The sequence below is a fragment of the Rhinoderma darwinii genome, chromosome 13 (genome assembly GCF_050947455.1).
Source record: "Rhinoderma darwinii isolate aRhiDar2 chromosome 13, aRhiDar2.hap1, whole genome shotgun sequence".
Classification (NCBI taxonomy): Eukaryota; Metazoa; Chordata; class Amphibia; order Anura; family Rhinodermatidae; genus Rhinoderma; species Rhinoderma darwinii.
In genome coordinates, this window is record NC_134699.1 from 48,213,612 (window position 1) to 48,241,111 (window position 27,500).

General features: G+C 41.1%; 1 protein-coding gene across 1 annotated transcript in view; it reads left to right on the plus strand.

The window, feature by feature from the left end:
- Positions 1-27,500, plus strand: part of GAA (alpha glucosidase) — a 41,841-nt gene that overhangs the window by 7,415 nt on the left and 6,926 nt on the right. Inside the window, exons 2-16 of the mRNA XM_075845041.1 lie at positions 72-507; positions 3,833-3,978; positions 7,604-7,769; positions 11,037-11,133; positions 11,551-11,670; positions 15,810-15,928; positions 18,174-18,305; positions 18,423-18,533; positions 19,816-19,929; positions 22,026-22,110; positions 22,961-23,078; positions 23,156-23,289; positions 23,380-23,531; positions 23,745-23,893; positions 25,947-26,088. Of these exons, the coding sequence (XP_075701156.1) occupies positions 82-507; positions 3,833-3,978; positions 7,604-7,769; positions 11,037-11,133; positions 11,551-11,670; positions 15,810-15,928; positions 18,174-18,305; positions 18,423-18,533; positions 19,816-19,929; positions 22,026-22,110; positions 22,961-23,078; positions 23,156-23,289; positions 23,380-23,531; positions 23,745-23,893; positions 25,947-26,088 (2,211 nt within the window). The 5' untranslated portion in view covers positions 72-81. The remainder of the gene's footprint in view (positions 1-71; positions 508-3,832; positions 3,979-7,603; positions 7,770-11,036; positions 11,134-11,550; positions 11,671-15,809; positions 15,929-18,173; positions 18,306-18,422; positions 18,534-19,815; positions 19,930-22,025; positions 22,111-22,960; positions 23,079-23,155; positions 23,290-23,379; positions 23,532-23,744; positions 23,894-25,946; positions 26,089-27,500) is intronic.

Below are 27,500 nucleotides of genomic sequence, written 5' to 3' on the forward strand. Positions count from 1 at the left end.
AAGAACACATGCATGAGAAAAGTAATTCTTTACCTTTAAAATGAATGTTACTATTATTTGGCTTCTTGCAGGTGGCCTAAGATGACCAATCTAAGGCGTTTAATGAGAAGAAAATGGAGGTTTGATAGTTGGATGTTATTGGGGCTCAGTGTCTTAGTTTTGGTCAGTACAGTTGGCAGCGCAGCCCCTACTTTTGAGAATGCGTTGGATACATGCGCTGTGGCCCCTGCCAGTCGATTTGACTGTGCCCCAGACAAAGGTATAACAAAGGAGGAATGTGAAGCTCGTGGTTGCTGCTATTCTCCAAAAGAAAAACATCTAAGCATTGGACAGCCCTGGTGTTTTTTCCCATCAACGTATCCAAGCTATAAGTTGACTAACAAAACCGAGACCGAACATGGATTTACTGCCACCCTTGTTCGTTCCAAGGAGACCTTCATGCCAAACGATATTATGACTTTGCAGCTCATTGTATCATTTGAGACTGATGACCGACTACATTTTACGGTGAGTACTATTTATGTTTGAACCGGTTTCAAATACAGCGTTTGTCTATCTCCGTCAGTTCCGTAGAAAATGACTGGAGCGGCAGTACACACGCGTGTTCGCTGCTCCATTCAAAAAGGTCATTTGGGGCACCCGTTCTTGCGGTTAGTGGGGCTCCCAGTGTTGTAACCCCCAGCGATCAAACACTGTCCCATATCTTGTGGATAGGCGATAAGTTATGTTGTGTTACGTGTTGTGTTCACGGAGTTTAAAGCACTTAAAATATAGAACGAACTACGGGAATCTGCCCAAAAATCTATAGTCGGTGATTGACATCAAACATGATGTAGCTGTCAATAACATGTTCTGAAAAAATAATAATCATCAGACTACAATAGACTGAATAGTCAAATGAGTAAACTATATACCTGGTAAATATATTAAAAAGAGGGTAAGATGATCAATATGAGACCGCTAAGAATGGTAAATACATATACCACGCATGGCATGGCACCACATGTATTCTTGTTGGCTTCCGCAGTTTAAAAATGGGCAGGGGAATTTGTTAAAAAATGTCTCTACTTCTCAAAAGTGGGCAAGCATAGAGTGGGAAGGCAGGCACTCGTGAGTGACATCACCAGCTGTACCGGCCTTCTCCATTCACTTAGACCCTGCTGAAATTTATTATAGGTATCGGTACAGTCTTAGGCCCCATGCACACGACCGTACCCGTAATCATGGTCCGTAATTACGGGCACGGACAGCCGTCCATGCTCCCATTATAAAGTATAGGTGCACAGTCTGTAAAATAAAAAAATATAGGACATGTCCTATTTTTTACGGAAGGTTTCTACGGCACGGACGCCTTCCCGTAAATATACGAGAAGGTGTCTGTCGGCCATAGAAATGAATGGGTCCATATTTATGGACTAATTCTACGGTCGTGTGCATGGGGCCTTAGGCTAGTTACAAGGTTCGGATAGCACTAGGTAATGGCGTGGGTGCATTAGTAGGGGCCCAACCCGAGCCAAGCTTACAGCGCCATCCACGCAGGATAAAGCATTGACGAAAGTGCCTGAGGAAGGTCATGGTATTGACCGAAACGTCGCACTGTCACTGGCTATAAATAAATTATTTGTTTGGATAAATAACTCCATATTGGTGTGCATAGTACTTTTTCTCTATGGGGCCTTAGGCTGCCACTCATCCCCCTTCCCCCTCGTATAACCACTGGCAGGAAGCTGTAGTCCAGAAGTCTCCATGACTGTTGCAGAGATTTCGGTAATGACTAACAGCCACTATGTGATGTTAGCTAGAGAAGGATATAAGGGCTGAATATCCATATTTAGCCTTGACTTCATATCTAAAGTAAATATCCTGCCGATAGTTGATTTAAGACTCTGTTCACATTGCGTTGGAGCCTTGTGTTGAAGGTATAAGGTGGGAGAATATCCCAACGTATACCTCCAATTGACATACAGTGACATATCACCCATAGCACCCCATAGTGAAAAAAAATTATAGTATCCTGCGCAGTATCTTTTTTAGGCCTCATGCACACGACCGTATTTTTTCCCACCCGTAAATACTGGCGTAAATACGGGTCCGGTGTCACACGTATTCGACCCGTATTCCACCCGTATTTACGGGCACGTTTTTGGCTGCAAAATTACACTGCACTAATCGGCAGCCCCTTCTCTCGATCAGTGCAGGATAGAGAGAAGGGACAGCCCTTTCCGTAATAAAAGTTAAAGAAATTCATACTTACCGGCCGTTGTCTTGGTGACGCGTCCCTCTCTTCACATCCAGCCCGACATCCCTGGATGACGCGCAGTCCATGTGACCGCTGCAGCCTGTGATTGGCTGCAGCGGTCACATGGGCTGAAACGTCATCCAGGGAAGTCGGGCCGGATGTCGAGAGGGACGCGTCACCAAGACAACGGCCGGGAGACTGGACTGGAGGAAGCAGGAAGTTCTCGGTAAGTATGAACGTCTTTTTTTTTACAGGTTGCTGTATATTCTGATCGGAATTCACTGTCCAGGGTGCTGAAAGAGTTACTGCCGATCAGTTAACTCTTTCAGCACTCTGGACAGTGACTATTTACCGACATCGCCTAGCAACGCTCCCGTTATGACGGGTGCACACACGTAGCCACCCGTCATTACAGGAGCTCCATAGACTTCTATGGGCTGTCCGTGCCGTTATTACGGCCTGAAATAGGACATGTTCTATCTTTTTCAACGGCACGGGCACCTTCCCGTAAGAAAACGGGAAGGTACCCGTGGCCAATAGAAGTCTATGAGCCCGTTATTACGGGTCGTAATTACGACCCGTAAGAACGGGTGTTTTTACGGTCGTGTGCATGAGGCCTTACTGTGTGGCTTTACTACTACACTTTTCAAGACTGCAAAAAGAAGGTAAGCGAACACTTCCCAGACACCCCATGGCCCCATTGCATACGCTGAATGTAGTTCACAAATGTAATGTGAACAGAGCCTAACTTGTTTGTACTGGTATAGTCCAATATGGGGGGGGGGGGCACTTTTTTTTTTTTTTTTTTTTTTTTTTTTTAATTGATATTACTATTATTTAGTATCAATGGGTAAGGAGTTCTCTATAAAAAGTAATCTGCAGACAGGAGATCTTTTACCATGCTGGATTCCAGAGAGTTCTCACATGTTAAGTGGTAACCTGGACCAGGTACGTATGACTGTGTAAATAAATTGGGTAGAGAAAAGTTAACATTTGCAGTCATTGATCATAATTGCTAGGTTGAAATGTAAGCTCTGGATATCAATTGCCTTACTTTATTTTAAATAAATATATATATTTATTCAGGGAATTACGGCCAAAAATCCAGACCAAATAGTGTTTATTTTGGCTCAGATTTTCGGACTCTTCTCCCCCAGGTGGTTTCTGTGCAGCCGACCTCCTGTGATGACGAAACGTCCCATCTGAATGCTGCAGCCTGTGATACTGTGACATTTCACATAAATCAAGATCTGGGGGAGGACAGGGAACTATCCCGATGCTTTGCATGTGACTTTCAAACTTTTTTGTTCTTTGGACAGCTTTCTGAAAAAGGGCTCCTGCTGCCACTGCAAGAAAAGTCGCCAGCTGTGATTTTGTCACAACCTCACTCTTCATGTTACTTAACGACATAAATTTCACAATAATGTCTATTGATAGATAGTGTGAAAGGTCCACGTTTTTACAATTCACACCAGATTTAAAAGCGTTTCTATAGCATGGCTCCTTTTTATTAAAAAAAAATTACTAGCAATTTTATTAATATATAATAAACCTATATATATTTTCACTTTTTTTTTTTTTTTTTTTTTACAGATTAATGACCCAGCTCAGAAACGATATGAAGTTCCCATAAAAACTCCATGTGCAAAAGGAAAGGCAACCAATGCCCAATATGATGTCCAAATTACCGCTGACCCCTTCAGTCTTGTGGTAAAAAGAAAGAGCAATGGACAGGAATTGTAAGTGGTTGAAGAATGTTTGAAATTTATGAGAATAGAAATTCCGTTTAACCTCCTATAGAATATTGATATTGCGTTAACCCTTCCCCTAGGCTATAATACAATGTTTTTGTTCCATGTTCTGTAAAAATGTTCATGTATAAGTTTAAGGGATTTGCCTAAATCCAAATCAGTACGTGGGGTGGAGATTGTAGACAAGGGCTTTGACCAATCCTGTTTACTGTCGCTCATCACATGAAGATCACGACAGGCCAATCAGCTGGCAGCATATGGAGAAAGATACTAAATTATTAACTGTAGGAAGGCTGGATACTTTTTCCACCTCCTCCCACTGCCAACACCACTAGATAGGGGCAGAGAAGAAAAGTTTAATACCTTTTTTCCACTACACCTCCACGACCGCACCACCGGGAGGATTTCCCCACCTCTCAGGGACAGGAAACTATTAAAGAAGCAGATACATTTCTCCTCCTACTCGTTTCCTGTCCCTTAGGACAGGGAGAGGCAGTGTCTTGTAGCTGTAGGATTTTTATACCTTTTATGTGCTCCGGTCCGTGTCCCAAAATCCCTACCACCCCCCACTCCAGTGCCAGGCTGTATAGTGGGGAGTGCATGGAGCTGGGTTCCGGTGTGGCAGGCGCCGCTTCTTCATCTCCTGGGCTTAAGTCCTGCAGGGCAGGCAGCTGCCAGGTATCAGGACCGCGTCGGTATGTCATCAGTGGTAAACGCCTGTTCAGCAGGCTGGGGTAAGACTCCGGGATTCCCCCTTGGGCAAGGGAATCCCTACTCTGCATGGCCTTCTCTGTTTCTGGCTGTTTCACGAGTACTGGTGAGATGACTGTGCTATCAGAGTCTGCTGATCCTACAAAAGCCTTTGGCTTATATAAGATTGGGGGTACACCCCAGGCATTGCAGCAACCTTCACAGCGTGGTCTCTAAAAATCGGGTACAGCAAATGGAGGGGCATCTTAACTCCAAAATAACCGGGGGCTGATTCTAGCCTCCTTTCCAGTGCTTTTAAAAGCTGTGTACTTTATTTTGAAAGTGAAATTGAGCACCAGAGCAGCTGCCCTCTCAAATTAGTCTAGAAGAAGCATTTGGCTGCGATCTTGGGCAAAGGTGTAGGGTCAAAGTCCTGTTTATACTCCATTTCATGTGAAGGAGATCATTTATTTTTGATCAGGTCTAGGCAATATCCTTGAGAAAGATTCAGATAAAAAAAAAGTTTCCTATCCCACACTGGATATTTTTTGGAAACCCAAAAAGGAGCTAACCAGATTATAGAAAGAAAGACCCCTCTGGCAGATTAAATTATTCCAGTCCCAGAAGGAGAAATCTAAGCGCTTTCTCTTTATCCCAACAGTGACCCTGGTTCAAAGCCCTCCCAATGATGCCAGAGGCCAATTGGGAGGAAAGCTAAAGAATTTTCAGCAAGCATGGAGGGAAATTTCATCCAGCAGTTGGATTCTAGACCTCATCACAGCGCGATTCAATTTCATATCCATTCCCTCAATAAATGTCCTAGTCGCTCCTCTTCTTTGTCCACCTTTCCATCAAGAAGCCCTGTTAAAAGAGGTCGATATTCTACTGCAAAAATCGGTAGTAATTCCAGTCTAAGAAATCCAAAAAGGTTTTGCTCCCCCCGTTTCTTGTAGCAAAACTGAACGGAAAGTTTAGAGTAATAATCAACTTGAAACGTCTCAACCAGCTGTTCGCTATCAAAGATTCTAGATAGAGACCATTTCCTCAACCAGAAAACTGCTTCCTAGCATCCATAGATCTGCAGGACTCTTATTTTCATGTGCCCATTCATCAGGAATCCCAAAGATTTCTGAGGTACGCAGTTCATCGACAAGGAACGATACAACATTTTTCGTTTCGGGCCTTATCTTTTGCCCTTTTAAGTGCCCCAAAAGTATTTACAAAGGTGGGGGCAGAAGTGACAACTTTCTTTCATTCCAAGGGTATAATCCTCATCCCATAATTGGATGACCTCCTAATTTCATCTGACTCAAGTCTCTAGTTGTCCAGTCATCTATAGATCATTCTACAGCTGATGTCCTCCTTAGGCTGGTAGGAAGCCAAGATTGGTTTAGTAAACCAAAAATTGGATCTAACTCCAGACCAATCCAAAATTCTCGATTCTCATCTACAAATGTTTTTTCTCCCCATTGAGAAGAGGAACAGGCCAATTTAAATAGTCTCCTACTTCAGCTTTTGGAGATAGACATCATTTATCTGATAAAAGACTATCATGGGTCTTATAACTTTTTGCATTTCCTCCAAATGGCAGTTCATAATAGATGTGGGATATGTTGCATGTGGAATTAAACAGGATCACTTTTTTCACTCATTTGATAGTGCCATCTCCCTTTCCTCTATCTATATTGAAGGGTCATTGGACTATGACCTAGGAGGCGTGCACCCACTTCAGTTGTGTGTCCAGTGCTGCTGATCTATACCTAGGTACAATAACACAGATTATCTAAATTGAACATAAAATACAGGTAACGTTCTTCACCTTCGGAAGATTAAGTTCTGTAAGACTACAAGGAAGAGACTTAGTATTATTTCAAATTGAATACACAATAGTGCAGTGCAATACAAAAAAAATAGCTGTCGGGTTAAAAGATGAAAAAATATACATACAGTTACAATGTATTCAGTTTATAAAAATAAAAGAAACCGAACAAAATCTTACTGATGTACAGTAGTGATATCCTGGCTGTTGGCACAGCTGAAAATATGGGTAGTCACTCCAACCGGGATATGGATTCCCAACGACTGACACTGATCCTCGCTTTTCCTGGCAATTTAAACAAAATTTTTCCCTCCACTCCACTGGCTGGTGATGTCACTGAGAGGCTGGTGATGTCACTGAGAGGAGGCTGTTCATATGATAATGAAGCGTACTCCTCCCATTACACAGTTGTATTTCTATTGAGAAACACAAAAAATGATCATGTGTTTTTGTGGGAATCTCCTAGAAATATAATATTACCTGCATTCACCTGTGCATACATTTACCAACCAGGGCATATCAAACACCACTGTAATAGGCCCATGTTTTTAGCCAATTCAAGGTAATTCCTCTGGAAGTATGGGTGTGAATTCGACATAACTACCTATGTGGGTCACTCCAAATATCAATTATGATGGGGTTTGCCTTAATGCATCATATTCTCTTCAAGCGTAGGCCATTGTCACATATTTTTCACCTGGTCCACATGGCAGACACACAACAGGTATCCATTTGCACAACTTTTGATGGTTGGTCAGGATGTGTGGGAAATTCCTTCCAACCCTGGGTGAGAATGTTATCTGATGCTAGATACAGGCCCAAGTGACAACATTAATCGACACTTATGGCACTTTGGTGAGAAAAGGGCCAATTAAACATTTGCCTGACAGTGGACATCCTTTGATGGTCAAAGATAAGCATTTCTTAGGTAAAATAGATATTTTTTCTGTGTCAGAAGGGGTTATGAACTGACCACTTAATAACCTACTTTTGATGATATTACCTATAACACCACACGAACGTATTCAATGTTCATGTGAATAAGCCCGAACACTGCTTTATTTTCACATTATCCGTACAGTAAAATTCCTTTATTCTTTACAGAGTGAATACTGCCTTGGCTCCACTCCTGTTTGCAGATCAGTTCTTACAGATTTCAACAACTCTTCCCTCTCAATATGTATATGGTCTGGGGGAACATCTCACTTCCATTAATCTAAACATCGATTGGTCCCGACTAACTTTTTGGAACAGAGATATTATACCTCAGGTAAGGAAAATGGGGGGGGGATCTTAATACTAGAATTATCGATTCATACTCCAGGGTATATCCATTGCTGTACTGCATGTTTATGAACCTACTGAAAGGGATTGAATATCCATAAAGCCTTTGCTTGTTTACTTTCTTCAGTGAGCTTTAACCACTTAATGACCATCCACCGTCTCTTGACGGCAGGCGGTGCAGGTCCTTAGTCTACAGCGACGTCTTTTGGTGTCGCTGTAGAAGAGGCTGATGAGCGCTCATCCTCTAAGCAGGAGCTGTAACTTCCAGCCTCTGATCTCAGAGCAGCCTGCTACATACAGTTGGGATTGAAAAACATTCAGACACCCAGCTGTTTAACCCTTTGATTTCCGCGGACCGTGACAGTGGCATGATCAAAGGGGTCTCCCCTCTTCGATCGCGTCATCGGCAACCCGGTGATTAGATCAAAGACCAGGAAGTCCATCTGCAGTCAGCCCTGTGGACCTAGAAAGGTATATGCTAATACATTATAAGTAAAGAATAAAGTTATCCCTTAATGATATTAAACAAATAGGTAATAATTTTTTTTCCAAAAAAACATTATTTTGCAAAAAATAAATTTTATTTCCCCTACATTAAATAAAAACAAAAACCCTACACATATTGGGATTCTACACGAGTGTAATAACCTGAAGAATTAATTTAACATGTTATTTAGCATGAAACTTGAACGGGATAAAAAATAAACAAAGAAAAAAAACTGCAAAAAAATGCTTTTTCCTATATTCACGCCATAAAAATAAATTCTATAACTTGCAGAGTGATTTTTTTTCTACCGCAAACCGTACAGAAAAAAAAATAACATTTCTCCCGCATAAAACAGGCCTCATACAGCCATGTCGATGAAAAAAAAAAAAGTGATGGCTGCTTAAAGGCAGAGAGGCAAAAACTGAAAAATGTAGTGGGTCATTAACCCCTTAATACGGGGGCCTGCGGGACAGTCCGTAAAAACAGGGTGGAATTCCCAAAGGAATTGGTGTCTAGACGTGTGGAAAGGGGGGCGTCATTCACACTGGCAAGCGAGGAGTTACTTGCAGTAAAGTGGAATGATAAGAAGAACGTCTATATGCTGCCCACTCTGCATCCAGACACCACGGTGGCAGTTAGGGAGCGGGGGGCCACCGTGGAAAAGCGTAAGCCACTCTGTCTGACAGATTACAATAAATTCATGGGGGGGTGTAGATCTGTCGGATCAGGTGCTTCAACCTTATTTGGTGAAGCGTAAGACCAGGGCTTGGTAAAAAAAAAAAAGTACCAATTTACCTAATTCAGATTGCTACCTATAATAGGTTTGTTCTTTTATTTAAAAAAAAAACAAGGAATGTTCCAGGAGGAGGTTATTGAGCGTCCCCTATTTGACTCCAATGCCCCTGCACAACCCTACGAGTATGAGGATGTGCGAAGACTTGCAGAGCGCCACTATTTTCACCCCGGCCCTTCCACGGAGACTCAAAGATATCCCCAAAGGTATATCTTTGTGTCTCGGTGGTGCCGGTTTTGCAGTAAGCATGGAAAGAGGAGGGATAGTCACTTCGACTGCCAGATGTGCCCATCTCAACCAGGACTCTGCAACTACCCCTGTTTTGAAACCTACCACACAGTTTACAATTGTTCATTTTATTTAGGGAATGCCAAGATAGGGGAGGGGGTCTTTCTAGGAACTCCATTTTAATTTATATTTTCATTTTAGTTTGTGGGCTTTCCAAGTGGGGAGGAATTCTTTTGGGAGAGGTAGTAGAGTTTATTTTTTTCAAAAATTATTTTACCCCTTTCATATTTTTGGTCATTTTTGTTTCTTTTGACTGTTTTTATGACTATGTCCTGCTGAACAAAGCTGTTATTTTTATTGAAATTTCTGTATGGTGATACAGGAATGATCTTTTTTTTTTATTTGGAGGATCACTAATAATTGAGCTGTTCCTAATCAATACACTATGGGCTTTACTACATTCGGGTTTTCGCAGGACCTCTTGCACCCGACAATGCTTCTGGAAATACTAACATCATTTTGGGGATTAGTGCTCCTTTACTGTTCCTATAGATGGTTTTGGACACTGCCCCTTTATATATACTTTAACTGATTTGTTGTTTTGTGCACATAGCGATTCCTACCTTCCGGGCAGGGGCCCGTTACGGTGTACCACGAGTTTGCCACATAGTTGGATACATTTTGCTCCATTTTTTGAAGATATTGACCGTCACTCCAGTACAGTTTGTTTTTTCCTCTCTGACTTTATATTAGAACAGAATTCTGTCTACAATGACATCATAATGGCACAGATGCGGGACAACTGCTTCTTCGGCAAGACATAGTCATAAGAACAGCCAAATATGTCTATAGCGACATGTATCCGTTATGAATACACAGCTTCACTTCTCTTCTGTATGCCGCACAAATGTATTAATGTGGTATATTTCTAACAAAATAATCTTTTAACAAATGTTTTCTCTATTTCATGTGGAAATGTAATAAGAATTTGAAGAAAACATTTACCCATAGTGTCTGAAATAATACCCATTATTTCCTCCTTTAAAATTATATTTGGTCAGCATGCTCACTACACCACTAGATTAATACCTTTAGGGGTCTGGTTTTTAATATGGGGTAATTTCTGGTTGTTGGTTTTTTTTTGTGTGTGTTCAGGCAGCTCAATGCCTCCAAATGCATGATATGGGGCCTAGAATTTATTCAATTGTGCCCTCAAAGCTAAAGGGTGCTCCCTCTCTTTTTGGCCCAGCCCACACGTCTAGTAAGCAGATCGAGGCCACAATGGGGGTATTTTTGAACACAGGAGAAACAGGGTGATAGATTTTGGGGTGTGTTTAGTCATTCTCATGTTCACTTTACAAAGAAATCTGTCTTTACAATGTCACATTTGTGAAAAAAGTGGAATTTTTTTTTTTTTCCACCTGCTTTGCGTTAAATTGAGCAGAAAACTGTGGGGTCAAAATACTCACTATACCCCTAGATAAATACCTTAAGATGTGTAGTTTTCAAAATGGGGTCATTTGTGGGGGTTTCCATCATTCTGACACACATGAGGCCCTGAAAACCTGGCTTGGTGCAGGAAAACAAAATGTACTTATTTATCATATATGTACATCCTGTCTGGAGTTTTACTTCCCTTCCTTGTCAAATTTTGAACATTTTAAAAAGACTTTTACAAAAAACACACAATGTAATATATATATATATATATATATATAAAATATTTTTTTGTTTTGTTTTTGCAGAAAGATTCAAATTTGTATGGTTCTCATCCATTCTACTTGGCTTTGGAAGAAAATGGTTCAGCTCATGGGGTGTTCCTACTCAACAGCAATGCTATGGGTAAGTGTCCATGTCCTTTTCCACATCTTCACATACATCCAGCATTGATAGAAAATAAGGCAACTTTTTTATTTTATTTTTTTTAATTCTGGACAGCCCATTTAATTTAGTTTTCACGGCTGGTTTATGATTTAACAATATGCTGGTAATATTACATTAGACATACCGGACATGCAAAACAAATACGCCAACCTGTGCAAATGAATCTGTAAAACAAATAGAGGAGAAGTTGTTGCGAGTTTATTCTGTGCTGGACCTATTTGATCTCTGCCCTGAATGCATAGTAGGAAGAAGCAAAAAGTAAAGTAATTGGCAATCTGTAGGTTCATTGCCTTTTTTTATATTATTATTATTATTGTAAAATTAGTCAAACTTTGCATTGAGTAAATGCTTTTATTTTCTAAAATTTCTGTCTAGATGTACTCTTTCAGCCTACCCCAGCCCTTACCTGGAGAACTATTGGAGGCATCTTGGACTTTTATGTATTTTTGGGCCCAGAGCCCAAGTCTGTTATCCGCCAATATCATGAAGTGATTGGTAAGTATAAGAACAATACACGGAAACCTGAATCCATAGAAGGGATTCCCTCCAGATGAATCTGTCTTCTGAACTAAACTTGAAGGATTACATTTTAGTTTAACTATTGTCCACCTAGTGTAAATATAAATCTTCCTCATAAGAAAGCTACCTCTACTGGAGGAATTGATTTTGTTATCTAAGATTTAATTTTTCCTTGCAAAGTATAGTTCTAATAAATTGGTGGGGTGAGATGAGCAGTTACACCTATATTAACCCCCAGTGTCTAATCAGGTAGTTTATCAACTGAATGACTCGAATTTTTACCACATTTGATTCGCAAAAATCTTTGGTCTCTTGAGAAGTGGCATGTATGAACTCTGCACATCATGAACTTTGCTGCTGTGCATTTCCGGCTCTGCTCGGGTCAGACTTTTAGCCACAAACGTACAATTATGTGCATTTTTTACAAAACTTTATTCTTTGATGCAAAATTACATGAAGGGGCCCATGAGTGTAAAATGATGGGTGGCCAGATGTCAGCTTTGAGAAAATACACTATCTAGTCAAAATTCTGTAAATAACTCAACAGCCCCGGCCAGTGTCGGATTGGAGTACCTTGAGGCCAACCGGAGAAAAATTATTTTTGGGGCCTGTTCTTCAGCTATGTAGAAATAATGTGACCACTCTTGATTGTGTAGTAAACTGTGTGTAGTAAAAAACAAAGACCAATATTACCACCATATAGTAACAGATACCAGTCCTACACAGGCACCCTGAAAGCCATATAAGTAAATACAGTACAGTGAAATTCAGTTACTCACAGATGACCTCTTCGCAGGTTGGAGTCGTTCACTTTCCTTTTTCTTCTTCATCTGGCCCAGAACACCACTACGACTTCTTCCATCCACGAATTGCCTCTGCAGAATTTGTAACACAAACATCTTTGACTCCTCGCTTTTCCAACATCCTCACTACCCTCTACAAAAACTCACCATTTATAGTGCCCCAGATGGAAATAATGCTGCCACTTGGTGCCCCACACTATAGTAATGTCCCCTCATTATACCCCACCCAGTAACAGTGTCCCACCCCTTCAGGCCTCACATATTAATATTGCCCCTTTGGACTCCTTACAAAGGAATGCCTCCCTATGTGCTTCCACATAGTAGCAACGTACTCCTTTTTTTTCCCCCATACAGTAGTTAGGTCCACTTTGTGCCCCCCCCCTATAGTAGTCAGGTCTTTCTTTGTGTCCCAAAATAGTAATTAGGTCCGTTTGGTGCTCCGATATGGTAGGTAGTCCCCTTTTGTACCCCTATATAGTAGTTTGTCCCCCTTTGTGCAGCTATATAGTTGTTAGGCCCTTTTGTGCCATCCCTATAGTTTTTAGGCCTAATTTGTGCTGCCTATATAGTAGTTTGGGCCCCTTTGCCCTCTCATAAAGTTAGGTTCCCATTTGTGGCAATTAAAAAAAGAAAAACAACTCCCCTGACCCAGTTTCCACGACGAGCAGATAGGTCCTCTCTGCTGTTATCTGGCTCGGCTCAGTGACGTCATCGTGTCACTTGTACGGAGACTCAGACGTCCTCTACGTGTTCTCGACCTCTAGTAGGCCACAGGCCTTAAACCGCTTGTGGCCTATGTAACGCCGGCGGTAGGCCCCGCATCTCACAGCGGTTCCCTGCCACCGGGTCTCGTACCATGCAGCCTCTGGCTCGCGATTGCCGGATTCCTAGTGCGCGCCCTCCAGCCGCCTCTTAAAGAGCTAGTTTGCGCGAAATTGAAATGTTACTCAACCACCCCTGCTGCTTCCCAGGACTACTTTAGGCACTTCACAATCTCCCATGGGCCTGAGCAATGTTGTACTAACCCAGTGTTAGCCTGCGAAGGTTCCGTAACCATGAGTCCTGTGTCCACGACCAGTCCTGTATCAGGAGTCCTGCACAAACATACAATTATGTTCTTTTTTACAAAACTTTATTCTTTGATGCAAAATTGCATGAAGGGGCCCATGAGTGTAAAATGTTGGTTGGCCAGATGTCAGCTTTGAGAAAGTACACTATCTAGTCAAAATTATGTAAATCACTCAACAGCCCCGGCCATTGTCAGACTGGAGTACCTGGAGGCAAACCGGAGAATATTTTTTTGGGGGGGCTGTTCTTTAGCTACGTAGAAATAATGCGACCACTCTTGATTTTGTAGTAAAACAAAGACCAAGATTACCACCATATAGTAACAGATACCAGTCCTACACAGGCACAATATAAGTAAATACATTAACAGTGCCCCTTTTGGACTCCTTACAAAGGAATGCCTCCCAATGTGCTTCCATATAATAGCAATGTCCTCCTTTTTTCCCCCCATACAGTAGTTAGGTCCAGTTTGTCGTCGCCCCCCCCCCCCCTATAGTAGTCAGGTCTTTCTTTGTGTCCCCAAATTGTAATTAGGTCAGTTTGGTGCCCCCATATGGTAGGTAGTCCCCCTTTGTACCCCTTTATAGTTGTTAGGCCCCCTTTGTGCTATCCCTATAGTTGTTAGGCCTCCTTTTGTGCTGCTGATATGGTGGTTAGGCCTCTTTGTCCCTGTATAAAGTTAGTTTCCCATTTGTGGTCATTTAAAAAAAAAAATAAAATCCCCTGACCCAGTTTCCACGACGAGCGGATAGGCCTTCTGTGGTTATCTAGGCTCGGCGACCATTCCTGTGTCCGCGACCAGTCCTGTATCCTGCGTACTGTGTCCATGACCAGTTGGTATCGTGTACCCTGTAGCCTGCTTACAGTAATTCGGCACCAGCCTGTATCCGCTACCTGCAGTCTGACTGTGTACATCTGCCACCAAAGTACCATCTACCAGTGACTGTATTACACCTGTCTGGCCAGCAGCTACTCCGTTGCGGCGGAGTAGCCCACTGGCTTCACAACCCCATTGGACGTTACGGCCTACAAGAGTAACGGGCAGGGCTGGGGGTCAATGACACTCTACTTTTCTACCAGAAACAAGCTGCTCGGTGTCTGGGCCCATAGGAAGATCCTTCGGTGTGCCAGTCCAACGCTGGCCCTGGCAGATTCGAGTCACTTTTGTCAGGAGCGCTCCGCTCTGGCTCAGAGGGAGGTCAACTACTTTCATTTTAATCTACAGGTCTGCTCCCTTGTCATAGATGGCCAAGTTTGCCCATCATCCCACAAGCAATCTAACATTTTTTCATAATAGGTACATACAAGCCAGGAAGAGGCTTGCACGTGCAGTTATTGGTAACAATTTAAATTATTTTCAGTGGAGAAGATTGTTCCCACTATTGTATTGAATGTGTATTTTCTCTTCTGATTAAAGGGGTTTTCTCATGAACAACACCAATCACCTATGCTTTGGATAGGAGAAAAATTTCTGAGGATCCACAGGATATGTGATAAGTGTCCTTCATGGGAAAACCTCTCTAATGAAAACATTTTAGTGTTTAATTAATAATGATTGAGAAAATAAGGTATTTCTTTTCCAATGACCTATGCTAATCTAATAGTATATCTGATATATATCCTCTTTATTTACTTACCGTTGAAATTTAGTTGTTTTATGCATGTTAATTCTGTGTGAAGTTACTGCCACTAGGTGTCACCTTTCCTGTAATCTGCTGTCGACCCTTTGTTGTCAAGCAAAATCTGTCTCTAGTTATATAGCGGAGGTGATGCACTGTAGGAAGTGGGGGTGTGTCTCTACCACAGCACACTTCAAAGCCTACCCATAGAAGTCTATGGAGAGGGGGCAGAGACAGACACATATGCTGATGCCCATAGAAGTCCATGGATAGGGGAGGGGGAGCAGGAGCAAAGAGAATTGGTAGGAGTTACGTTACCTCAGTGCGAGATTGTGGACCAGGATTTTTTGTGCTCCTTGTGTGCAGTGTATAGTAGACATGATTGCAGTTAGTCTCCACCCAGTAGCTCAGGAAAAAAAATTAGATTTAGAGTGCCTGCAGATGCTAAAAGTGCTAAAAAAAAAAAAAAATAATGCAGAATACAAATCATATAATGGCCAGAAATAGTGTTATTCCCCATTTACACACATTTGACAGCTTGCTCTGAAAAGTCGCCTGAAAGTTAGGTATGCTTTAACAATATTTGAGATAATGGATGTTAACCACAACTCATTTGTCTATTCAGGACTTCCCTTCATGCCACCCTTTTGGGGCCTAGGATTCCAGATATGTCGTTGGGGATATTCAACTTCAAATATGACTCGAGAGGTTGTGAGAAATATGAGCAAAGCCAATATGCCTTTGGTAAGAGGGTATACAATTTTCACATTAATTTTCCGTCTGACTACATGGCCTTATTTTATAGTATGTAGTACTTCAGTAGGTGGACTAATAAAACTGGTATATTAAAGACTAATGATGCCGATACGTTGAGATTTTGTTTCACATCTTAAATCACTATATACACTTTTCAGCCATAACATTAAAACCACAAATTGGAGAAATGAATAGCATTGATTATCTTGACAATGGCACCTGTCAAGGGGTGAGATATATTAGGCAGAAAGAGTACAGTCAGTTCTTGAAGTTGATGTGCTGGAAGCAGGAAAAATGGGCAATCATAACAATCTAAGCGACTTTGACAAGTGCCAAATTGTGATGGCTAGATGACTGGGTCAGGGCAACTCTTAAATGGTAGATCTTTTGGGTTGTTCTCAGTGGGCAGTGGTTAGTACCTACCGAAAGTGGTCTTAGGAAGGACAACCAGTGAACTGGCAACAGCGTCATGGGCGGCCGAGTATCATTTGTGTGTGTGGAGAGCAAAGGCTAGCCAGTCTGATCCGATTCCACAGAAAAGTGATTGCTGGCTATGATAGATAGGTGACAGAACACACAGTGAATCTTAGCTTGCAGCATTTGGGACTCTGTAGCTGCAGACCGGTCAGGGTGCCAATGCTAACTTATGTTAAATGAACTAATGGGCATTATGTGGATGGTTGGGTCCATGTCTGTGTGAGTCGATTACCGGAGGAAGAGATGGCATCAGGTTGCACCAAGGGAATAAGGCAAGCGTGCGGAGGCAGTGCGATGCTCTGGACAATGTTCTGCTGGGAAACCTTGGGTACTGCCATTCATGTGGATGTCACTTTGATATGTACCACCTACCTGAACATTGTTGCTGACCAAGTACACCCCTTCATGGCAACGGTATTCCTAATGGTAGTGACCAATTTCTACAGGATAATGTTAATGAACAAGCCCAATTTCTCTAGCCTTTTATTGTAAGAGAGATCTCCCATCCCATTTAATAATCTAGTTCCCCGCCTTTGAACCCTCTCTAGTTCTCCTATATTCTTTTTATAATTTGAGCCCAAAACTGGATTCCATATTTAAGATGTGGCCTTTACAAGGGATTTTTGGAGGGGTAATATTATATTTGAATCGCAGGTTTTTTTCCCTCTTTTTATACACCCTAAGATCCTATTTGCTTTTGCAGCTGCTGCCTGACATTGAGTACTGCTGCTTAGCTCCTTTTTACAAGAAAATCTGGGTCCCTCTCTTTTTCTGTTATTCCCAGTTTTATTTAATTAAATTTATATTCATTAATACTATTATTGCAGCCTAGGTGCATTACTTTACATTTATCAACATGAAATTTCAGCTGCCATGTTTTTGTCTATGCTGCCAGCTTATCTAGGTCTTTACAGTCAAGCTGAGTTTTAAGTATCATACAAAGATCTGTATATCGTCAGCAAAAACTGACACCTTACTAATCGATCCCATCCACAAGGTCATTAATAAATAGATTTAAAAAGATTGGGTACAACACCAATCCTTGTGCATTGAAAAAATTGTTCAGTATGGTTCGAGGAACAAGACAGAGTTAAAGGGGTGGTCCAGACATGGGGTGGTTTTTCATACGGATGACCTATCCATATCGCTCGTCCCCATTCACTACTGCTCATAGCTCCTTGTGAAAGGCACAAACGAGTGCCGATCAACGAGCTGGCCTGTGTAAAAGGACCCTTAGACCAGGCAGCCAGAAGATGCGCCAAATTTATCAAGGGGATGCATGCTGTATGATACATTTGGTGCGTCTTACCAAATGACCTGTTTAACACTTATCTTTTTATACCGCCTTTGATTTGGCTCATTTTGGGACAGAATATTGTTCCAGATTTTCGGTGTATTTTAAGCCATGACCCCTTTGTCGAGATCTTTTTTAAAAGTGTCTAGTGAGGCACAAAGACGTATTATTTTTGGCGCATTTGCCGAATAGGTCTAAAATCGTATGCGCCAGAAATTTTAAGCTTCTTCCTTCTTGTTCTGTTAGACCTCTGTTCGCCAAAAAATTCTGCCGCTTTTCAATAGTAAATCTGCCCATTGTGCTTTTCCAGTCATACAGTTTGCCCTGCCAAAAAAAAAAACTATATCTAGATGTCGATGTACCAATTCAGCAGTAGAATTGTGAAATTTGAGCACATTTTTCATATAGGAACTATAGAAGTGGTCAACGCTAGTATTAGCGTATTCCTATGTTGTTTTCCAGGATGTACAGTGGAATGACATCGATTACATGGATGAATATCGAGACTTTACATATGATAAAAACCGCTTTGGGGATTATCCGAACATGGTCAAAGATTTCCATGCACAAGGACTTAAATATGTATTAATTGTGGTAAGGAAGCATGTTATATTACAAAACACTAACTCTGTTTGGAAGGCTTGAATACTGATATGTAATATAACGCCACTCCAAAAAAAAGTATAATAATTTTTTTATTTTTTTTCACAGGACCCAGCCATCAGCAGTACAGGCCCTCGTGATAGTTATCCTCCTTATGATGATGGACTAAAAAGAGATGTTTTTATAAAAAATGCAACTGGCCAGCCTCTTGTTGGCAAGGTATATTTCTTGCTGGATTTCTGCCTTTGTTTTTATTGCACAATACTTTGCCACTGTTTTTCGTTAGAAGTAAACCCTCTATTATATTATGCACATATATACTTTGGAGAAATAATTACTGTAAATGCAACTTGTGTATGGTCCGTAATATAATACTGAGTAGTTTTATTGTCTGCTCTGCTGACCTCTTCAGGCCAATATGAAAACTGCAATATTCCATTACTCATTTTGTTTACAGTCAGAGATCACATTGAGTACTTTTAAGAATACTAAGGCCTAATGCACACGAACGTGTTTTTGCGTCCGCAATTCCCCCGCAAATCTGCAGGACCCATTCATTGCTATGGCCCCATGCACCCAACCGTGGTTTTCACTGTTCCTTTCAGGACCGCAAACATGAGCTGCAAAAACTCAGGACATGTCTTATTACGGTCCACAACGTCGCTACGGACTTGCCCGTAGAAGTCAATGGGCTCGTGCAAAAAAATACGCCCACGTGTGACATCCATAATTTGCAGAAGTGTTGCTAAGGGACGACAGGAATTCAGCATCATTGTTTTCCTTGCACTTTTTTATATGATTGGTATTTTGCAGATGACAACACAGATGCACTAAGGATGACATTTCATCCGCAAAATACGGTCCACGGTTCGGGAGTTTGCGGACCAGAAAAAAACACTACGGTCGTGTGCATGAGGCCTAAGGGTATGTTCACACGGCCTATTTACGGACGTAATTCGGGCGTTTTTGCCCCTAATTACGTCTGAAAATAGCGCCTCAATAGCGCTGACAAACATCTGCCCATTGAAAGCAATGGGCAGACGTTTGTCTGTTCACACGAGGCGTATATTTACGCGCCGCTGTCAAATGACGGCGCGTAAATAGACGCCCGCGTCAAAGAAGTGACCTGTCACTTCTTTGGCCGTAATTGGAGCCGTTATTCATTGACTCCAATGAATAGCAGCGCTAATTACGGCCGTAATGGACGCGGCGTTCAAGCGCCTGCACATGCCGTTACGGCTGAAATTACGGGGATGTTTTCAGGCTGAAACATCCCCGTAATTTCAGCCGTAACGGACGCCCTCGTGTGAACATACCCTCAAACTTTAAATAGGTTATATTTTCAAACCAGCATGGCTATTGACCTATTCGCAAGGCAGAATGTACTCGGTAAAAAAAATTTAAAAAGTTTTTTTTTTAAAAATTGTGCAAGCGAGGGCATCTCCTAAATTTGATGACTTGGTTACATTTTCCGTTAATAATTTTTTATCATTTCTAATAGGTTTGGCCAGGTTTTACAGTGTTTCCTGATTTTACCAACCCAGAAACTTTTAGCTGGTGGTATGATATGGTGAAGAACTTTCATGACCAGGTTCCTTTTGATGGCATGTGGATAGTAAGTATTAGAACTGTATATTATTTGCCTTAATACAGTACAATCACCACTTTAGATTTTACCAAAATTCTAATTGCCAATTACACATTTTTATCCTAAAAATCAAGACAATTAGACCTTACTTGTAGTAGGACCAGTTCTTGTCTATTTCCAGAGGCAGAAAACCCGTACAGACCGAATACTTCCCACAGTTTAGGGTTTGATCCAATTGTATCTAGTCTTTCTCTCAATCGTGTGTATAAAAAAGCGTAATGCAAGGCTATGTTCACACAACATATTTTCAGACTGAAAAATACGAAGCTAATTTCAAGAGAAAACCGCCTCTGAATCCAGGCGTCGTTGGAGATGATTTTTGCAAGCGTTTTATTGACGTTTATTTTGAGGCGTGTTTTCAAAGATTTTTTTTTTATTATCGTGTCATTAGAAAATCAGCCTGTAAACCTTTCAATTGACCTGTCACTTCTTTTTTACTAAGTTTATTATTCTGAGGCCTTTTTTTTATTTTTTTTTAACCTAGCCGCGTAAAAATACGCTTCATATGAACTACATTGTATTTCCCGTTGAAATAAATAGGAAGCCTACTTCGGAGTATAATACGAACAAAGAAATCTAGCTAGAAAGCACAAGGTGCTCGACTCAAGCACGTTATGGATTTTAGGGCCTTCGTTTTATTAGGATGTTTTTCAGGCACCATGTCAGACTTGCAGAGCCCCTAATGTACCACTATAATGGAAACCCAAAAAAAGTGACGCCATTAGAGTATGGCATGGTGCGCAAACGCGCTACTTGTGATGCCGTACTATTATGGCATAGTGCGGCACAGGGTTAAAGGGGGTTGACCAACCCCATGATTTTTTTTTTTTTAGAAAGAGCTTACAATGATTTTAAATAACAAAAGGAATACTCACCTTACCAATCCTTTGCTGCTCCCATGCCAACGCTTCCCTGGTCTCCTGACAGTCTATGTTCACACGACAACTGCACTGATGTGTCGACAAAAGTGACCATTGCAGCCAATCACTGGCTATAGCGGTGAAGTCTCAACGCCACTGACCTCACCGGAGCGGCCGGTGATTGGCTGCAGTTGTCACGTGTCGTGTTGACGCTTCATTGCTAAAACCGGGTGCATGGCCTGTACAAGTTTTTTCTCTTAATGTAAACAAGAACATTTAATAACTCCAAACACATCTTGAAAATGGTGAGGAACTGAAACAAAGTATATTTGAAAATTCTTTAGGATTAAAAAGGTTGCGCAGAATTACAAAAACATGGTTGCTTTCTTCCGAAAGCCACACCATACCTGCCTATGGGTTATAAATGGTATTGCAGCGCTGCTTTATTAAATGGTAACTAGACATGTCAAAGTGACATGTCAGAAGTTTTGATCGGTGGCGGTCCATGCACTGAGACCCCCACTAATCGCTAAAACAAACCAGCAGAAGCGCTCGTCTGAGCGCTGAGCCGCTCCGTTTTTGTTTAGCTTTTTTCGGAAAGCCGATGTAGCGATGTACGGGCTCACAGACTTTCTATTGAGTCTGTACACCGCTACATCGGCTTTTCGAAAAAGCCGAACAGAAACTAAGCAGCTCAGCGCTCACACGAGCGCTTTTGGGGGTAGCTGCAATACCACCTACAACCTGTGGACAGCTGTAGAACTGTTTTTGGAAGACCCTAGCTATGCTTTTCTAATCCTAGATAACCCCTTTAAGCCTTTTAGTTGCATAAAATTCATTTTAAAGAAAGCTGCTGTATTAGGTTGAATTTAATTTGCGTCCACCGCCATGATCTACATCACATTGCAGCAGGAGAGTGGTGAGTGACTTACTCCGCCAGCTGAACAGACTCCCCGCTTTACAGGAGAATAGCTTACTTTTTTTGGGAGACTCCTGGACTATCCGGCAGGATTGACAATTCGGATATAACCATGATCATGGATCGAGCAAAAACCAAAATAAAAACGTCTAATAGGTGGATAGTTAGTCCATGTATTTTATGACTAAACCATTTCATAAATAAAGTTAAGAACCCCGTAATTTATAGTCAAGGAGGCAAAAAAAGTGGTTTAATACAGTTTTCTAATTCATTTTCTGCCTCAGGATATGAATGAACCTTCTAACTTTGTTCCTGGTTCAGTAAATAACTGCCCAGACAACAACCTTGAAAACCCTCCATACGTCCCAGGTAAGTTTTGATAGCCATGAACTGTTTAGAACACATTTTTTTTTTAGATACAAAACCTTAAAGAATTTTTAGATCTGGGAAAAATGTTTAATTTTTACTGCATTGTATTGGAAACTGCTTCATTTTAGCTGCTACTCACCCTATGAGGCAAAATTGGTCGCAGTTGCCACGGGGGTCTTGTTTACATTTTTCTAGATAAATTAACTTTTTTCAGCCTTTGGAACTATGATTAAGTTTGATTTATTAATGTCGTATAATAGGAAATAGAGTACAGTAAATAGAAATATTCCCTTTATAGGAACAATCCGGGTCGCCTTATAGGCAGGGCAAAAGGGGTAATTGCCCCCAAGCATCCATCTCCCAGTTGCCTCCAGTGCTTCACAGACACAATTTGGAATTTGAAAGCATTTTTAAGTGTACCTCCAACAATATTACTGCTCGGCAGAAGATGTGATTATGCTTCTTATTACACGCACCCATTGACTTCAATGGGCGCGTAGGTGCGTGAAAACGCACCAATATAGGACATGCAGTGAGTTTCACGCAACGAACTCTCGTTGCGTGAAAAATCACGCATGTGTGAATGGCCCCATTGAAATCAATGGGTCCGCGTGTTGTGCGTTGTTTCAACGCACAGCACACGGACATGATTCACGCTCGTGTGAATGGGGCCTTAACTTGAATAAATCCAGTGGCCGAGAGTGCACGTCTGTTGCCATACATGTCTCATCGGCGAGTGGTCCCAGGAGAACCCCTTCAAATCAGCCATACATTATAATACGATTACTAGGAAGGGGCCTCCACCAAACTTGATCTTTGATAGTGTGTATTTTATAAATTCTTGTTACAGCGGTAGTCGGAGGTACATTAAGACGTGCTACAATCTGTGCTTCAAGCCAGCAACATATCTCTTCACATTATAACCTTCACAATCTATATGGACTGTCTGAGGCAATAGCATCCCACTAGTAAGTGAACAGAGGAGATTCTAGTATGTCTACCGGACAGTCTATCATAATACTAATATTTTTACACTTCATGCTAGTGCAATGGTGAAGATCCGGGGAAAACGTCCTTTTGTGATATCTAGATCCACGTTCGCCAGTCATGGTCACTATGCAGGTCATTGGACAGGTGATGTGGAAAGTACCTGGGAACAGCTCTACTACTCCGTACCAGGTAGTATATATTTACAACCATTTTACCATGATAAAGACCGCTATCAATTTCCCTTTCTCTGTTTTGATAGATCTTGTTACTCTCTTTCAGCCATATTACTCTTCAATATGTATGGTATCCCCCTGGTTGGGGCAGACATATGTGGTTTTTCTGGGGATACCACTGAAGAGCTATGTGTACGATGGAGTCAACTTGGTGCTTTTTACCCATTTATGAGAAATCATAACAATCGCGATTCTCGGGTGAGGAAAAACATGCTAAAATATGATTTATATTACATGGTCTAATATATCACTTAGTTATTTGCTATTTAAAAAGTTTTTGTCCCTTAATGTATTTATTTTTGGAAAACCTCCTAGAAAGCACGAAAAGCCAAATATTGCACTTATGCCATTTTTTTTTATTTTTATTGTAGCAGTAAAATATATATATATGTATTTTTCTCCTTCTTTCAGGCTCAAGAACCGTATGTTTTTGGCACGGAATCTCAAGATGCCATAAGGAACGCATTGCGCATACGATATTCACTCCTTCCACACCTCTATACGTTATTTCATAAGGCACACAGTTTGGGAGAGACTGTTGCTCGTGCACTTTTTCTTGAGTAAGTTTTAATTGCGAGTACTGTGCTACTGAGCTCACGAAACTCATGTGTAGCATACACAGCAATTTGGAAGGGTTTTTAACTGATCCGCTCCATGTAACACTCTTGAAGAATAAGGGTATGTTCACATGCACCTGAATAGGGCTTGCAGAAATTAATTCACATGCTGCAGAAACAATTGAAAAGTATGGAACAAATTTTTCAGTTGCAGAAATTAATGTAACAATTCCGCCTTATTTGAATGTACCCTAAAATAAAAATGACCCAATCGGAGTTCAATTTTGTGGTGCTAAGCAGAATTTTAACTGCTAGATCTCCAACACCAATAGTTAACAAATTACAGTAGGTTAAAAAAGTAGGTGTTCATCTAGTGCAAATGTTTTCAGACCTAACTATTTCATCCAAAAGAGAAGAAAAAAAAAACCCCCTAAAGCGTACCTAAAGTTTTCAGATGACTGTTCAGAATAAGCAGTCTTATGTGTTTACATGAGGAATAACACTATTTCTGGCCATTATTTGACTTGTAAATGGCATTATTTAGCAGTTTTCCCAGTTGTCTCTGAGCTAGTGGGTGGAGCCTAACTGCTATCATGTCTTCTATACACTGCTCTCCTATCTCTATCAATCACATATAAAAAAGCTGCTGCAGCATGGAGGAGATTATACAGCAGTACAGACCAGTGTAGCTGAGAATCCAGCACTGGTGTGACATAGAAATACTACCATCTCTCTGCTCATACTTCCTCACCCTGCTCCCCCTCCCTCCTCCATAGACTTAGATGCAGCTGTGTGTTGCTGAGTCACACTCTCTATCTACTCCTTCTTCCTGTTCCCCCCTCCCCACGCCATAGAAAGTTATAGCCAGGCAGTAAAGTGACACATCCCCAGCTTCTGCAGCCCGTCTGTAACTAGGGATGGCCAATGCTTGACAACAGGGGGTGGACAGCAGATTACAGGAAGGGTTACACCTAGTATCAGTAACTTCACACATAATTTACATGGATAAAACGACTAAATTTTAACATTTAACAATTTTAACAAAGTTGATTTATATCTGGTATATTATTAGATCAGCAAAAGTTGTTTGAAAAGTTAGTGTACATTTTAAGATTTTGTTACATTATACCGAGGGTCAGAAAAAGAATCCTACCTGACACCTGTCCTGATAGATGCCGTTTCCATAGCTCCCCACATGTGCGGCTATCTGTCAGTTAATTTTCTACCGGGATGCGGCAGCCACCTAGCCAGGCGGGATGGGATCTGATTCCAGAGCTGAGACCCACTGCTATCAGACATTTATGGCACATCATGTAAAGTGTCTGAGTGGGGAATAACCCTTTAATTCTTTAAATGATATCATTATTTTTTCTACCCCTGTAGTAAATCACTTCAAAGTTTGACCACTCGTAGGGCTCATGAGCATGGAAGAGGCTGCAGAACATGTAGTTTAGAACTTCGTGAAAAAAAACGTACGTACGTACGTACGTACGTACGTACGTACGTTCAGCCATAACATTAAAACCACTGACAGACGAAGTGAATGACATGAATTATCGCTTTACAATGGCACCTTTCAAGGGGTGGGATATATTCGGCAGCAAGTGAACAGTCCGTTCTTGAAGTTGATGTATTGGAAGAAAGAAATATGGGCAGTTGTAATGATTTGAGCGACTTTGACAAGGGCCAAAATATGATGCCCCAAACAGCAGGTCTTAGGGGTGTTTCCGGTATGCAGTGTTTAGTTTCTACCAAAACTGGGAAGGACAAATAAACACCCAGTGGTTTCGAATTACTTCACCCAATGCAGTTTCTATGCGGAGCACATTTACCAAATTTATTCTGAGTGTTTCTCTGTACTGGCATAACATACCCCGTTCTTGCAAATTCCAACAAGTAAAAACATTTTCCTAGCTTTGATCACGCCTTCTTATGTCACACTATGTAAGAACATTTCAAATTTAGCTCTTGAAAATGAAAGGTGTGTGTGTGAGATGTATGTTTGCGTGTGTGATGTATGTTCGCGCTTTCAGCTTTTTATTTGTTTCTTTTCAAGGTTCCCTACTGACCAAAACACTTGGACAATTGACCGCCAGTTCCTTTGGGGAGATGCACTGCTGATCACCCCAGTCCTTGAGCAGGGAAAGACTGAAGTAAATGGATACTTTCCTGCGGGAACATGGTATGCACTTCAAACGGTGAGTGCTTCCCATATAGATACATATATTTTTATACACTATATTTTAACCCCTTCCCGCTTTGGCCACTTCTGACCTTCCTGACAGAGCCTCATTTTTCAAATCTGACATGTTTAATTTTGTGTGGTAATAACTTCGGAATGCTTTGACCTATCCAAGCGATTCTGAGATTGTTTTCTCGTGACACATTGGACTTTATGTTACTGGCAAAATTTGCTCAATACATTCAGTATTTAATTGTGGAAAACAACAACATTTAGTGAAAAATTGCAAAAATTAGCATTTTTCTCAATTTAAATGTATCTGCTCGTAAGACAGGCCGTTATAACACACAAAATTGTTGCTAATTAACATCCCCCATATGTCTACTTTAGATCGGCATCTGTTTTTGAATATCGTTTTATTTTCCTAGGATGTTACAAGACTTAGAACTTAAGCAGCAATTTCTCACATTTTCAAGAAAATTTCAAAAGGCTATTTTTACAGGGGGCACTTCAGTTGTGAAGTGGCTTTGAGGGCTTTATATATTAGAAATCCCGAATAAGTCACCCCATTTTAAAAACGTAACCCCTAAAAGTATTCAAAAGAGCAATAAGAAAGTTTCTTAAATCTTTGACAGGAATTACAGCAAAGTAGAGGTGAAATGTACCCAAAATTTTTTTTTGCAGAAATTCATTTTTAATCCACTTTTTTTGTAACACAGAAGGTTTTACCAGAGAAATGCAATTCAATATTTATTGCCCAGATTCTGCATTTTTAGACATGTGGCCCTGGTGTGCTAATGGACTAAAGCACCGGCCTCAGAAGCAAAGGAGCACCTAGTGGATCTTGGCGCCTTCTTTTTATTAGAATATATTTTAGGCACCATGTCAGGTTTGAAGGGCTCTTGCGGTACCAAAACAGTGGAAATCCCCCAAAAGTGACCCCATTTGGGAAACTGCACCTCAAGGAAATTATCTAGCATTTTGACCACACAGGTTTATTGCAGAAATTATTGGAAGTAGGCTGTGAAAATTAAAATCTACATTCTTTCAAAGAAAATGTAGGTTTAGCAAATTTTTAAACGGGTGTTTGGACACACGGCAGGGCTTAGAAGGGATAGAGCGCCATTTGACTTTTGGAACTCAAATTTAGCAGGAATGGTTTGCGGAGGCCATGTCGCATTTGCAAAGCCCCCGAAGGGACAAAACAGTGGAAACCTCCCACAAGTGACCCCATTTTGGAAACTACACCCCTTGAGGTATTCCTCTACGCGTGTAGTGAGCATTTTGACCCCACAGGGGTTTTATAGATTTTATTAGAATTGGACAGTGAAAATAAAAAAAATCCTTCAATAAGACGTAGCTTTAGCTCAAAATTTTTCATTTTCTCAATAAATAAAAGAAAAAAAGAACCACAACGTTTGTAAAGCA